The sequence below is a fragment of the Atractosteus spatula genome, chromosome 5 (genome assembly GCF_055471065.1).
Source record: "Atractosteus spatula isolate fAtrSpa1 chromosome 5, fAtrSpa1.hap1, whole genome shotgun sequence".
Taxonomy (NCBI): Eukaryota; Metazoa; Chordata; class Actinopteri; order Semionotiformes; family Lepisosteidae; genus Atractosteus; species Atractosteus spatula.
Genome location: NC_142710.1, coordinates 32,597,428 through 32,610,447, shown reverse-complemented (window position 1 = coordinate 32,610,447; position 13,020 = coordinate 32,597,428). Strand labels below are relative to the sequence as shown.

The following is a 13,020-nucleotide window of genomic DNA, read 5'->3' as shown; positions in this document are numbered from 1 at the left end:
ATTTTTTTTCATGACTGAAAAATGTCCTATTTATTAGTTTTGTTTTGAAGTCTTACAAAAAATTGTGCCACCTCCATTTTCACATTGTCTTCTTACTTGTTACCAGTAGTACTACATTTGTTGTACAAGATCCTCTGTACCTGTTTTTGCTTGTAATATTTGCCATGTGAATATGGTAGTTTAAACAGCACCATCAAAGGGCTTCTTAGGTCAGAGTGTATTTTAGTGTGCTAGGGAAGCCAGTTAATATTCTTCATCCTACTGAACATGCATTGTGCTTAGCAACACTTGATAGATATATATTGTCAAGCTTTGAATACACTCCAGTTTAACATATCTTTTCATAACTGTTGTTGATATATGATAGTAGTTAGCATAGGAGTGAAGTATTAAGGGAAAAAAACAACGGATGATGCAAAATACATACACAAGAAGCCAAACATCAGGAAATGAAAACCATACAAAATACTTTAGTCTTACCGGATTGTAAAAAATATCAAAGTGTTGATTAAGAATATTTCCATGTTTAAAACATTTAAAATGCTTAATGAAAACAGTTCCAATGTCTGCTTTAAAAAGAAAGGTTTAAAAACCTTTTCCAAATTAAATGTCGCTAATATTGTTTGGAGTATTGCTTTATTGAAATATGACAAGGTCAAGTGTTAGAATGGCAACAAGAGAAGCTCATGTACTGTATCAGGCCTTGAAAAAAATGTTCTATTATTAATTTCCATTTTTAAAATTAAGTTAATTAAGTAGCCTTTCCCAGCAAATAGCCTTGATCGAATTGATCTGGGATTTATTGGAACTACTAACTGACCACATTTGGTGGCATCAAGAATTTGAAGCTTAACTTGGCTCATAAATTGTCATAAATGTAATGACCTAATGGGAAAGAGAGACATAGTGAATGTCTTTTCCATTGTGTTATTTTGTCACCACAAATTTCGAGGAAAAAAGTGGGTGTCTATGTGTAGGATAATTTTCTTTGAGCTTGCATTCTAAGGGATTTTAAAGACATAAGAGATGCTAATAATTTTTATTGTAATTTAGACTAAGGTTATGGGTACATTTTTATTTAGATTTATAAATGATTAATGTTTTCCCGCTTCACTGTTTTGTAATGGTAGTAATAAGTACTGTATACATTGAAGTGAAGCCCTAGTGCTTGATATGAAAAACACAAATGTCTGATTAATGGGATTACTGTCCATTGATTAGTGATGTCTTGGCATTTTTATCAAACTGCACACCAGGGAAAAATATTGGTGGCCACATTGTAACATTGTAATTTGTAGTTTTCTCATGTGAATTGCTGTTATGTGAACTTTGTTTACGCCTCCTGGTTTACTGATTTGCAATGCAGAATGCACTTAAATCATACATTCACCTTGTACAATTGTACATTCACATACAGACATTTATGTTCTTTATATGAAATACCAGCCACAGGTGAAAACCTTGGCAGTGATGACAGTGCTCTGGCAATTAGAAAATTCAGTCTGATTTAGCCTAGTCAGTGTCATCACTGGTCATTTTTTCCCCATAACCCAATGTGTAGATATTCTGTATTTCTGAAAGGCAACACTGTAGAACTGTTATAATTGCTTGAGGGTTACAGAAGTTATCAGTTATTTTGTAACCATTATACAGTTAGATTGAGATTTGTAACCTTCTTGCAATTCATATTACTGCATGTTTCATTACAGCTTGGATATTTTTCTTTTTTGGGAAGTTTATATTACTTTTGTTGAAGCTAAGTAGATGTCAAGTTAAATTTAAATAGTGGGATATAACCTAAAAAAAACAAACTCAGAATTAAAAAAACATCTAACCATCCTCTTTTTGTTGCTCACCGCTTAGTGTATTATTTTTAATGATTGTAGGTGACCTAAAGTAATTATCCCACAGAAAGTTTAAATACACAAATAGCATTATTTTGCATGAATCAGATTACAAAAACAGTAATCAAGTTTAATCCAAATATATCAAGTTTTGTTTTTGCACTTTTACTATTAGCAATACACAAAACAAAAAATAAGCTCATACAATGCCTTGTTTTTTCACAGTCTTCAGATGTTGTGTCAATAGAAGACATAAATGTATTTGAGTTTTTTGTACATTTCTGAACTTTTAAATCCTTACTGAATTTAAGGCTGATAGAATCCTAAACCTTTTTTGCGTTGGCCTGTGTTTTTATTTGGTCAGGATCTAGATTTTACTGATCTATACCTAGCTTGTTGAGGATTGGTGAAGTAGAACACATTATTTATAGTCGGTACAATGTACATTGTTTTAATTATTAACGATGTGCTTTCTGTTATTTAAATTAAAGGCTGTTTACTTTACCTAGTCTATTATTGACTGTAATTTATTGTAATGTATTGACTACTATGCACATATATCCAAGAAAAAAATCCAATGCTGTAATGTATTTTTAAGACAATGTTTTATGTTGCATTCAGTATGTATGGCTCTATATCTATGTATATAGATATAAAATTGATTCACACATTTCTAACTATACCCAAAATATTTCCAAAAGCATTGCTGCTTTGTTCCACAATTGAAGCTGTTCTCAAATAGTTGTATCTAACCCAGTGTTTCCAGCCAGCTAAGACTCTGTATTTTTTATAGTAAGCAGCTAATTGTTTAGTTTAAAAATGGCCAATTCTTTATATTGTATTTAAAATATGCACCTGGACTGTACTGAGAAAACACTGAATTTATTTTACCAAATTTATTTGTCTCACATTTTATTAGTAATATGTGCCATTTGAAAAAATTATCTTTATTTGTAATTTGAGTTGACCAGATTATGTGGAAAAACGTAATAGCAATACAGTATATGACAGGAGCAGAGAACTTCATCATACAAACTGTAACTTAATTAAAGGTTGTCTGCAGTCACAGTTTTTAAGGGCAAAATACCTAGTGATTAATGTAGGTAACAAGGACGTCACAGTATATTAGGTGTTAGTACTTTTATAAGACACTACTGTGTGTGTTTATGTATATTTATATGAGGTAAATGGTTTTTGTATTTTATGAGTGTTTTAAATAATTTTTTTTCAATGCAAAATATTTTGAACATGTTAAATGAATTGTAAGTATACGTATCTATCATGAAGCATGAAATACCAGAATGATCTGAACCCATTCTCATGTTTGCTTAATGAGCTATGATGAATTAATAACATTTCTAATTGCTTCAGTGTTGCTTCAGTAACCACAATAATTTTAATCAAATTGTAATTCACAAAAAATGACTTGCACTCCACTATCACACAAATGACAAATGTTTGTGTGTGCTTGTGTAATTACATTATATACATCCACTACTTGGTATGTTGTTTGCTTATGGCTACTTTACTGGTATAAACAGGTTTAAGAAATTAATACGTTGTGATCTTAATTGGTGAAATGTGGTAGGTTTAAGTGGAATTTGTGGTTACAATAAGAATCCTAGGTGGTCTATAGAGTTCCTCCCAATCCCCAGTAGTTTCTGCAGGTTATAGTTGCATAATGCTGCAATATGTTTTAGTTAATTTATAGACAGATTGATGACTAAAACTCTTCAAACGTATAAATTATGATACCTTTGCCCATGCTTGAGATGCTTCTTCTTCCCTTGAAAGTAGGTAAAGCTGCAGCCCGAAAAGAGATCATCAGAAATAAGATCCGAGCAATAGGCAAGATGGCCCGGGTATTCTCTGTGCTCAGGTATGACAGTTCTTTTGCCATTTAACATTGCTGTTGCTACAGTGAATAATAATCCAGTCTTCACTAAACAAATAAGTAGCTGTTCAGTGTAATTGTTCAACTAAAATTGATAAATTAATGTTCTTATATCATTGAAAATATTTGGATCTATAAATGTGATCAGCATTTTAGTAATGTAATTTCTGTTTAATTGCTTGTGGACAAATCTGACATACCTCCCACCTTTGTGTATGTCCCAATATAAGTGATGCACAAAAAAATTCCTCTTTAAGCTCTGATGGTTAATTTTAATGAAATCAACAGAAGGTAACTCTCAAGATATTTGGGTTGTTCAGTTTTGTTGTACACAGCAAAACTTAATTAGATCTGATTGATACTGGACTGGTCTTTTCACTTTAGCTAAGTGTTTAACTCTTAAAGTCATACATTTTAAAACTGCTGTCAGTTATCCTGATACACATTAAAATAATTTAATAAGGCAGATATTTTCTAAATGATACATTACATCAGCGCAGATAGTAAGAGCACGTGCACTCTGTGATATAGTTATTTGGTTTTCACATTAACTATCCTGATCAGGAAATATGTGCTGATGCAAACATAACTTAGGGTCAGTTCCGTGGCCTAAAAGCTGGATGTGCATGGTGTAATTCTCAGATTACAGTGTCAATGCACAACATGTCTTCTTGTCTTGTAATTGCTACTTATTTCTTGGTACATGTAGGGAGGAAAGTGAGAGTGTGCTGACACTGAAAGGGTTAACTCCGACTGGGATGCTGCCAAGCGGGGTTCTGGCAGGAGGACGGCAGACTCTGCAGAGCGGTAATGATGATGCTTCCTTGCAGCTTGCTGTTCCTCAGATGGACTGGGGCACGTCTCACTCTCTCGCTAGCAATACACATAATGCATGCTGGGAATTCCTTATGCTTTTCAGTACCTGTCTTAGTGGCTGAAGTCAGTGCAGTCTTTACATGTTTCTGGGGCTACTTCCAATGCATGCCACACCAGGGTATACAAGAAAATAAAACATGTTAATTATTTAATCAAGTTGCAAAAATGGCTAATGCCCTTTTCCCCACCCAGTTCCAGGTTCTCTTCACGTAGAACATAAAATGTGCAGAGAATATTATGCAAATTATACAAATATGTAGTTTTGTGTTTTGACGTACTGTGTGGCCTCTTATAGTGTTATCATTCTGTGGCTTAACAAAAGTATGATAGAAAGCAGAAAAATACATATGTAAATGTATGTATTTATATGTTCTGTCTCTGTACATATGGATAAAGTGAGCAGCCTGACTTGTATACCCTGGTACATCTATGCCAAAGTTCGTGCCCTCTGTCATGTATGTGTAATGTGGTATGTATTTTTTAAACAGCCTTCCCTAAAATGTCTCTGTAACCCAAAGTTTCCTTTTTCCTTGCCTATGTGGTAGCCATTCGGGGTTAAATTATTTGTGTGTACAATCCTTGTGAGGAGCACTATCCCAAAAAACGTAGTCTGTTTCCAGTGTTATAGCTTGGCTTAAAATATTATCCATTTCTAAAAAAAAAGCATTTAAAATTGAATATAATATATAGTACACATTGCAGATCAACAGTTTAGATTTAACACAATATACTACAGTGGTGCTAGAACGTTTGTGAACCCTTTTGAATTTTTTCATAAAATGTGATCAGATCTTCATCTAAGTCATAAAAATAAAGAGAACCCAATTAAACAAATAACACACAAAAGGATATACTTTTTCATTCATTCATTGATCGAAATGATCCGACATTAAATGTCTTTGTCGGAAAAAGTATGTGAACCTATGCTTTCAGTAACTGGTGTGACCCTCTTGAGCAGCAGTGACTTCAACCAAACGTTTACGGTGACCGTTGATCAGTCCCGCACATCGGCTTGGAGGAATTTTGGCCAAATCCTCCGTACAGAACTGCTTCAACTCAGTGATGTTGGTGGGCTTTCTTGAATGAACTCCCCGCTTCAGGTCCGACCACAACATTTCTATTTGATTAAGGTCTGGACGTTTGACTCAGCCATTCCAAAACGCAAAATTTCTTATGCTTCAACCATTGTTTGGTAGACTGACTTGTGTGTTTAGGGTCATTGTCTTGCTGCAAGACTCACCTTCTGTTGAGCTTCAGTTCACGGACGGATACACTGACATTCTCCTGTAGAATTTGCTGGTACACTCCAGAATTCATAGTTCCGTCAATGATTGCAAGCCGTCCTGGTCCCGTGGCAGCAAAACAGCCCCAAACCATGATACTGCCAGCATCGTGTTTCGCAGTTGGAATGAGGTTCTCATGTTGGAATTCAATGTTTGGACTTCACTAAACATAATGTTTCTCATTTAAGCCATAAAGTTCTATTTTCAACTCATCCGTCCACAGAACATTCTTCTGGCTCATCCAGGTGGTCTTTAGCAAACTTTAAATGGGCAGCAATGTTCTTCTTGGATAGTAGCTGTCCTCCCATGCACACAATTCTTGTTCAGTGTTTGCCTGATGGTGGACTGTTACGACCCCAAGTGTGTAGGGGTAAAGGGGTGTAACATTTAGGATAATTTCTGGAAGCAGGTGGGTTCTGGTGAGGGACTAGGAAGCATGATAACAAGGGTCGGTGCAAAAGTGATGATTTTAAGTTGAATAAGTGACTGGTTTGTAATTGGACACAATAACACACAGGGTAAGGGAACTAGAGTGGTGCCAAAGAAAAGAAAATAAACAAAATGGAGCTGGCTAAGAAAGTGAGGGAAAGCTAACCTGACTACAAAAGAAAACCCAAAACACACGGTCTTCGGCGTCTTCAACACCCTAGCTAACCTCCACTGACTACCCAAAACCATACAAGACAAACGGCACTCACCCGTACTAAACTAGTGTGACTAATACAAGAATCAACTATGTGTGTGCAAAATGTACCCAACAACCTGAACTAACTCTATACACAAAAGTTCACACAAATACACAAGTGTACTACAAATACAAACGAGAGTAGACAAGTAACAGGGTACAAAAGAACACAGAGGTTGATACAATAACAAGTGTGGGCAAGGTAATAGCAAAATAAGGATAACACAAACACGAAAGTCCAAAAAGATTAACAAAAACCATCAAAACAACAAAGCCGAAGCTTTGTTACACACAAAGCAAAACAACAAACCAACAAAGCCGAAGCAAAACCAAAAGCGAAGCGAAAACCAAAAGCAATGCAACACCGAGCAGGACCGAAGTCAAACGAAAGGCCCCTTCCTTCTGAAAGCCTCCATGTTTTACACTGAATAAGATGAGTTGTGATTGGTGACGAAACTCATTTAAGATGATGTCGTATGGAAACAGTGGTGTAATGATGGACCAATGGGAGAGGGAGAACAATCAAAGTCAGAAGTGTGGAACGTAACAAAAACACACATAGACCACACACCGGGACGTAACATGGACTCATGAACACTGACATTAGCCAGTGCAAGAGAGGCCTGCAGGTCCTTAGACGTTACCCTGGGGTTCTTTGTGATCTCCCGGAATATTATAGGCCTTGCTCTTGGAGTGATTTTTGTTGGACAACCACTCCTGGGGAGAGTAACAATGGTGTTAATTTTTTTCCATTTGTACACTATATGCCTGACAGTGGATTGGTGAAGCCCAAAGTCTTTAGAAATCATTTTATAACCTTTTCGAGCCTGATAAGCATCGACAACACTTTTTCTGAGGTCCTCAGAAATCTCCTTTGATGAAGGCATGGCATGCGTTCACAAACCTGTGTGGTGAAGACCAGACTTTGGTAGTGAAGACTCGGGTTTAAGTTTTTTAAATAAGGCTGGGCCACCCAATCTCACACCTGATTGTCATCCCATTGATCGACACTCCTGACTCTAATTATCCTCTTAACTGAACTGATAATCCTAGAGGTTTACATACTTTTTTCCTGACAAAGACATTTAATGTTGGATTATTTTGATTAATGACTGAAAAAGTATATCCTTTTGTGTGTTGTTTTATTGGGTTCTCTTTATCTATTTTATTGACTTAGATGAAGATCTGATCACATTTTAGGTCACATTTACGCAGAAATTCACAAACGTTTTTAGCACCACTGTATATAGAAGATCTAGAGGTGCTGAATATATTTTCCTCACTCTAACACTTCATAGTTTACACTTTTGAACAGATAGTTCTGTCTTCGTTATCAAAAATGGTTTTAATGGAAAATCTATTATACAGTACCATCATGTTCAAAAGATAAAACTAGTGGTGAGGACATGGTTTGTGTTTGCATGAGGAAAAATCTATTAAAATATTCCTAACCTCAAGTCCTTCTATATATTATGTGTTACTTCCAGACTTATGATCTGTGGTATGTATATACATATACAGTATATTTACATTTGTGTGTGGTTGTTTGCGTGTAAGTGTTAAAAATGTAATTGAGTTAAAATAACAAATGTTTATTTGTGTGTGCATATATTTTTGCATGAAAATGAAATAAATAAATAATAAAATTAAACTTAAGCATTTGTATTTTTAATCTGAATTAATATAAAAATAGTTTATAAAAAATAATCTACAATTAACCATTTATGTTCAAACAATGTAAATTAGTATGGAAATAAATATTATACATTCATATCTAAATTTAGTTGAGATTATAACCTTTATTTCTGTTTCAAATTGTGCTGAATACATATTTGAATGATTACTAGGGAAAAAATGCTGTAAATTTCCAGGCAGTCAAGGTATACATCAAGGCCTCCATTTCCACTATGTTGGTTAAAATAGAAAAACAAAATATCCATTTGCCTGTGTGTCATTGGATGGCATAAAAAAGATCTCCAACATTCTTATGCAGCAACCAGTTGCAAAGGTAGATGTGGTTATCATTTTTATTATATTTTATATTGAAATAGAAAGCTGCATAGCTGTTCAGCCAATGTGGGATAGTGTTTGTGATTGCCGAGATTGACCTTTCTTTCTTTTTTTCTATATGCGATATTACACTGTGCATCTCTCTCATTCATCTTTGCATGCATCTGCTCACAGCCACGGTTGAGGCAATAGAGGCTGATGAAGGTATGCTGCAGTGTCTGTCTGTGGCCCAGATCTGTGGTGGTGGGCAGCGGGTGGTCTTTTCTATTTTTGTGGGTTGCGTGTGAATTTACACCACCAGTGATCTGTCACTTCCCAATTGATTAGCACTACTTTAAGCAGAATATGATGGGTAATTTTTCTATTCTGGTATACCAAGATCAATACTATACACTTCTTTCTGCCTTTGTAAAAAGAAAAACAATTAAATGAATCTTTTGGTTGGAATAGTGTGTTGTCAGAGTTGTCCAGTATAAGATATTTTTATAATCAAATGTGTATTTACTTGATTCTTAAAATAATTCTTAAATGATTCCTTAATACAGCTAGAATACTGGAATGATCTATAGATCCATATATTGAGCTTGAAATCTGTATGTCAATCTAACATACAGTAAGATCAGATGGTAAGAGAGAAATCAAAATAGCTGTTTATTTCTTAAATTAAAATAAACTTGCAATTCCCAGATTTTTCCATTTTGCAATTTAAAAGTATCCCATATGGTCCAAAATCAATATCTAGAAGCATGAGCATTTCTACAGGAAGTCTTTCTCAAACTGACTGGCATGATTTACATTGCGTATTATATTGAAACTTTCAGCGATTATTGGGGGCAAATGACCTTTAAGAAAGGAGCAAATGCAATATATTTTGAAATGTACAACTGTCTCCTAGAAATAAGGCTTCAAATAGGAAATTATGAACTTGAGTTTTAAAAATGATTTTTCCAACTTAAGTTCAAGAATTGTTTTTCATTTTACAAAATAAATAAAACTGAATTGGAGAGCTATACACTAATTCAAAAGTTCATTTAATCCGACCATCTCTGCTTGCACCTAGTGATGTCAACAACAGTTTGATGACTTGAGATTTTTCCTTATCTGCCCCATACTTTGCATGTATTATCCAAATGCTTCACTTTGTTTTATGCTGTTTGATACTCCTGCATGTGAGCAGTTTTTCAGAAGTTTCATGTGATTTAAAATGATTTATTTTTGTGTTCTGTAATGTAATATCTTCTTGACACTCTCTCTTCCTGATCTGTTAGTTAAGGAAATAACTGTTTTTTTCTTTCTCACCTTAAGTTGCACTGTAAAGATCTCATAAAACATGCAAAATGTTTTCTCTATATTGGTGAAACCAATCTAACGTGTAGTGTGATAAAGTGTCACAGAGCTATTTTATAAGTACAGTAGGAATGGTATGCATCTGTGAACATGAAGATTTAAAAAAACATATTTACAAAAATCTTACATAAGTTACATAAGTATATGTGTTGGGGGCTGCCACTTCACAAAAAGACATGAACTACATTTCCATTAGGCACATGTCCTAGTTATATGGGATGTATCCTGCTTTTGTTAGGAATAGAATCCACTACGCTCCATTTGTAGTTGTCTCCAAACTCTGAGTACCCTTTAACAAAGAAAAGGTTAATAGACTTGCTTTCTTGTTTTTTTTTTCTTTTGAGTTGTTTTGAATGTTTAGTTGTGGTATTATTGTGAACTTTTCTAATTTTGCATTCTGGTATTAATATGTTTGGAAGAATAAACCAACATGCAGCGTAGTGACAGTTTATTCTTTAATTTAGAAAAGTCTTTTGGTATTTCAAAAAACATTTGCTGTTAATGATGCTTTTTTTACTCGCTGTAAGACACAAAATGTGCTTGTTTCAGGATGAAATAACTTGTATTTGTGAATGGCCTTGTAGTGAGTTTTTCCTAATTGCTAAGTGAAAGTGTCCCCTGAGAATACAAATAACTTTCATGTATTCCAAGTATGATAGGCATAAAAACAACAAAACTTGTCGTATGTAAAAATGTGTATATTTATTCCTTTTGCTACTGCTTGTTCCTGCACACTCAGACACAGGTCTTGGTTAGGGCAAGTACACAAACAGGCTGATAGTGGTGAATGTTGGAAGGTATTTTTTGTGTAGAGCATAACGTATAGATCAATGTGTCCTTTAATCTCCTGGAGATCTGTTACAGGTTTGTGTCTTTGTCTGCATCATTACAATGGCTATGAACCCAGTACTACATGTGTATGTATATATAATATATGTAGGCTATAGTTAAACCTTTTCACAGAAGGCTACACTTTTGTGATGTGTAATATGTTGTATGCATTTTGTGTGCATAATATGCATCATTAATATTATTGGTAACATGGTGCTGTAGTTGGTCATAGTTTCAGTATACATGTATGTCCCTGAGGGCAAAATTGCCATCAACATACTCAAACTTTAAAGTCAGGTAATGTACCTATGGAAATGCAGTATGTTTATAACCAAGCTGCCCCTAAAATACACAGCCATTGAAATAATGCAAATATTTTCTTTAAGTAAAATTTCTGTTGACACTGCCTTTTTCTGAGTGCTTACAATAAGATAACCTTAAGCTTACTTTTGTTTTAATCAGTTCTTGCACAGGTTGACTTGCATACTGAGTTTTGTCATTCTCTACCCCAGTCTCCTCCTCCTACTGCCTTTCCATCACTCACTCATCCGATTTGCATTTTGTTAAGCGATCCGAGGATTTTCGCCACAACATAAAATCTGCAGTTTTGAAGAGGCGAAAGGCTTAGACAGGATCAACGAGAGAATGCCCCCTCGGAGAGATGCCCTCCAGCAAGATGGTATTCATACAATAAGCCCTTCGAATGCCATTGAAAACAATGGGACTGACAACAATAATGTGCAGTGACTACACCGAGTCCTCTTTTGCACACTTCATGTCTGAATTTATATATTATTTAGGTTTCTGCTTCTACAGAGCTTTAGCTCAAGGGACAAGGAATTAACAAGCATTGTTGACTGATATGTGCAACATGCAGAATATGTAATAAAGTTAAACCAACATTCAACTACAAAACCAGCCAGTGTAAGGAGAGGGGGGGTGGATATTTGTGAGCATGATGGACTGTTTCAGTGGATCAAATGGGCAGTGGGTGAGTCTGGCTTTCACTGATGCAATCCTAACGAGCGAAAAGTGGGGTAGTTAATTTAACAAGATTTCAAATACAACCCTAGTTGCTAAGTGCTAAACCTTTATTTATTGTTGTTTTTCGTCTTTAAAAGGAAAATTGAAATGTGCAGATGGAATGATCTTTAAATCATTCTGAAGCTATAGACGTGTTTTAGATATTTACACAAAATGCCAAAAAAATCAAATTCAGCTGTTAAATGTGCAACATGCTGACCTCAGGTGTATTCCTCCTAGCCACTAATTATGTATTATAATTTTTTTGAGTTGAAATATTTTCTAAAGGAATATTTATTACTTGAAAATGCAATTATGTATAAAGTGATAAATCCCCTTCTAATGTAAAAGATTATGACTATATTATAAATATTAATATAAAAAGACCTCTAATTACAATATGTATGGCCTATTTCAGTTTAAAAAATAGTGTTTTTGCATTACAAATTTGTGTTCATATCAAGTCTGTGAACCTTGACTGTAATTTGTGTATGCATGTTTTAATTTGCATAGACTTATGTACAGTATACAGTACATAAGCCAATGGATAACCATGTAGAAATATCTATAGGCTTTGATGCTGTACAGTTTATTTACTATTAATATATTTAAACTGCTTAAAATGTTAATATTATTTAGGGTGATTTTTTCCCAATTAACAGTTACAAAGTTGAAAAATGCCATTACATTTTCACAAAATCCAAACACTTATTATCCCTTCTGCAAATGTTTCTTTCCAGTGGAACTTAAGAATTTACTTTAAAAAATCCATGAGAGGTGAATTACTGGGCAATTACAGTAGTAGCAAAGTGTTCTGAACTCTGTTGTATTTTCCCCATTGTTTTTTTTTTTTACATGTAAAATTGGATCTGTTATTCATCCCCTGGAAAATAATTTAAATCATTTTATATTTCTCCAGAACCATCTCTTATTTGCGCTGATGCACAACATGTACATAGTGTCTAAAGCAAGCATGCATGTTATGTTCTCCTTGATTATTTTATAAAAAACAGTAGTGCATAATAAATTATTTGTGTGACCAGCTGCTCTTAATCCAATTGTGTGGAATTCTTTCTGTGATTTCTTTCTGAGTATAGTTTATATCTATTTTGTTAGTACATTGTTCTTGAATTGACAGGAGGAATATGTGCACTATCAGTTGAAACGCTTGTTTTAAACTGTAGCTTTAGTTCTGGTGAACAAAATCAAAACATATTCTGGTGATAC

The 13,020-nt window shown here is 34.4% G+C and overlaps 1 protein-coding gene across 8 annotated transcripts in view; it reads left to right on the top strand.

Annotated features, from left to right (window-relative positions):
- LOC148834980 (serine/threonine-protein phosphatase 2B catalytic subunit beta isoform) overlaps positions 1 to 12,851 on the top strand; it is a 36,682-nt gene extending 23,831 nt beyond the window's left edge. For 2 of the 8 annotated variants that reach the window (XM_088915211.1, XM_088915209.1), the window contains 4 exons: positions 3,639 to 3,723; positions 4,448 to 4,545; positions 8,767 to 8,796; positions 11,339 to 12,851. In XM_088915211.1, coding sequence (XP_088771337.1) covers positions 3,639 to 3,723; positions 4,448 to 4,545; positions 8,767 to 8,796; positions 11,339 to 11,517 — 392 coding nt within the window. In that variant the 3' untranslated portion in view covers positions 11,518 to 12,851. Of the gene's footprint in view, positions 1 to 3,638; positions 3,724 to 4,447; positions 4,546 to 8,766; positions 8,797 to 11,282 lie in introns of all 8 variants that reach the window. The other 6 variants (XM_088915214.1, XM_088915213.1, XM_088915212.1 and 3 more) reach the window with 5 other exon arrangements.
- Positions 12,852 to 13,020: the final 169 nt, after the last annotated feature.